General features: G+C 47.1%; 1 protein-coding gene across 1 annotated transcript in view; it reads left to right on the forward strand.

The window, feature by feature from the left end:
* ALK (anaplastic lymphoma receptor tyrosine kinase) overlaps positions 1 to 2,626 on the forward strand; it is a 579,333-nt gene that overhangs the window by 1,101 nt on the left and 575,606 nt on the right. Inside the window, 1 exon segment of the mRNA XM_006767430.2 lies at positions 1 to 468. This exon segment is cut by the window's left edge and continues 34 nt beyond it. Within this exon segment, the coding sequence (XP_006767493.1) occupies positions 1 to 468 (468 nt within the window).

A 2,626-nucleotide genomic window follows, 5' to 3' on the forward strand; every position in this document is an offset into this window, starting at 1 on the left:
GTGCCCGGGAGCTGCTGCTGCCGCCGCCATCCCCCTCGCAGCCAAAGGCTAGCCGGCTGGAGGCGCACAGCTCGCTGGCTCTAGATTGCGCCCCATTGCTTCAGCTAGTGGGGCCACCCCCCGGAGTTGGAACGGCTGGAGCCAGCTCGCCAGCCCCGGCACGGACGCTGTCCAGGGTGCTGAAGGGCGGCTCGGTTCGCAAGCTACGGCGGGCCAAGCAGCTGGTGCTAGAGTTGGGGGAGGAGGCAATTCTTGAGGGATGTGTCGGGCCCCCAGAGGAGGCGACTGCAGGGCTGCTCCAGTTCAACCTCAGCGAGCTGTTCAGCTGGTGGATTCGCCATGGCGAAGGGCGGCTGAGGATCCGCCTGATGCCTGAGAAGAAGGCGTCGGAAGTGGGCAGAGAGGGAAAGCTGTCGGCAGCGATCCGCGCCTCTCAGCCCCGCCTTCTCTTTCAGATCTTCAGGATGGGTGAGCAGCTCCCGCTTGAGTTTGTCGGGATTTTTTTTTTTTTTTAGACACATCAATTTGGAACTACTGTCAATTAACTCCCTTTTCCCAAACCTCAGCCCTTGGTCCTTAGCTCCCTTTCCCCTTTCTGCAAACCTCTCCCCCTTGCTAGACCATATTCCCACCCCCCTCACTCCCCCCATGAAGGCAGTCTTTCCCTGAGGGACATTGTTCCTCTTCAACCAAATTGGGAAAAAAGTTTTCTGCTCTTGGCAGAATGCCTCCTTCTGACTTACACAGGATCCCAACTAAAATTGGATGCTCTTCTTTGGGGGTCCCTGGAACAGTTGAAATGAACCTATTGCTTGTATGTTTCAAGTTTAGTTCTAGATCTCAAAACTTGCCCATCTTCCCTTCCTCTTGTTCCTCTTCTTGGCTACCACAGGTTTGGGTAATGTAGTATACTTTCTCAGGGAATGTAGAATTCCTCATCATATTATTGAATTCCACCCAGCTATTTCCTTCAAATGTTGGGTTACCTAGGTGTTGCCTCTTCTTCATGAATTCATTCTACTCTCTCCTCCCCAACCCCAGTCTGCTATCTACTCTCAAACTCTTGTTCTTCCCCTCAGATGTCAGTGGGAGAATCCTAGAGGAACTAAGGGACAGGGGACAGAAGGAAGATGTGAAGAGAGGGACGGAAGTTGCCAAGATTGTCTTCCTGTGGGGAGTCACTGTGAAGTCAGGGAGAGATAATAGTTGATTTCCCTCTCTCCCTCTGCCCCCTTTCTTCCCTCCAATTCTTAGCTTGAATGTCTGCAGCAGCAGCTCTGAATGACGGTCTCTGGCAGGCCTGTTTCACTGCAGATCTCTCTGCTGGGGACTCCTGAAATGAGGTTTTTGTTCCATTTACTCTCTCATTTTCTGCCCACATTCACTGAGTTGGTTGTGTGTGTATATATATGTGTGTGTATGTGTGTAGGCAATTACTTCTATCTCTTCCCATAGTATCCTTAACTGGAAAATCAGGTGGTTTTGAATGGATATTTCTCTTATAAGACCACTGGGGAAAGACTCATAAATCAAATAGACAATGGAAATGAATAAGAAAGCACAGAAAAGAAACCATGCCTTTTAAAAGCCTACACTAATTCCTTTGAGCAAACCCAGCATCTTTTATCTTATCCTCATCATCAGAAAGAAATGAAATTGGTATGCTCCACTGGTTGCTAATGTCTAGTATTAATTGGATAGGAAGCATTGACAAAAGCTCATTGTAGAGCTACAAGTATCTCTATGCTTGCCCCAACCATACATACTCCCACATACATGCAATCATCCTCTATCAGCAGGGATATTCAAAAGCTGAGGTTCCTTAGTCATTGCACAGTAAACATACTGATATGTGGTCCTCAAGCAAAACAGAGTTTGGATGCATATTTCAGCATTAACAGTCATGGCACTGGAATCTAAAATGACCCCTTTCCACTCAAGGCTGGAATATATATTAATCCATAGTAAGAGGTAGGGTCTGATGAGTTAGGAGACCAATACTGTGGTCTCACCACAGAAACTTTTGTAAAGAACAGCTGTGCTTGAATGTCATTGTGGCTTCTGTGGGTTACACATGCAACATTCTCTTTTTGTGCCTAATGTTTTTTGTAATGGATATAAAAATGACTTCTCTGGGAATGTGGATTTCCCCCCACTTTCCTGCTTTCATGTTTATGAGCATCTCTAAAGCTTTCCCATCACCTCTTGTTAAGTGACCACAGGCCCTAGCAGTCTAGATCAGCTGTTGTTAGATGTTGGTGACAGGTAAACGGGGTCTTTCTGTGGTCCTGATCTTGCCTAATACAAACAGACAGATTGCATGAAGTTATTAGTGGGTGTCTCTGAAGTGTCACATGTGTAATGCATTTGAAGAATATACTCTAGTCGAGCCTTAGATAAGAGATGAAGCTGCTGAGTGGGGGAGTTTCATGTAGGGAGGAGTGTGCTTTAAGAGCTGCTCTGATACTGACAGTAGGGAAGCATTGTGAGCACCCCAAGTCCTCCCTCAGCAGCACAGTCCATTTGGCACCTGGACCAAGCCCTTATGCATCATTTGACACATCTAGCAATCCTGTTTGAGAAAGAGCCAGGATTCTGCCATTAAAAAGCTAGAAATTTTCGCCAA

Source organism: Myotis davidii, unplaced genomic scaffold, assembly GCF_000327345.1.
Source record: "Myotis davidii unplaced genomic scaffold, ASM32734v1 scaffold238, whole genome shotgun sequence".
In the NCBI taxonomy this organism is placed as follows: Eukaryota; Metazoa; Chordata; class Mammalia; order Chiroptera; family Vespertilionidae; genus Myotis; species Myotis davidii.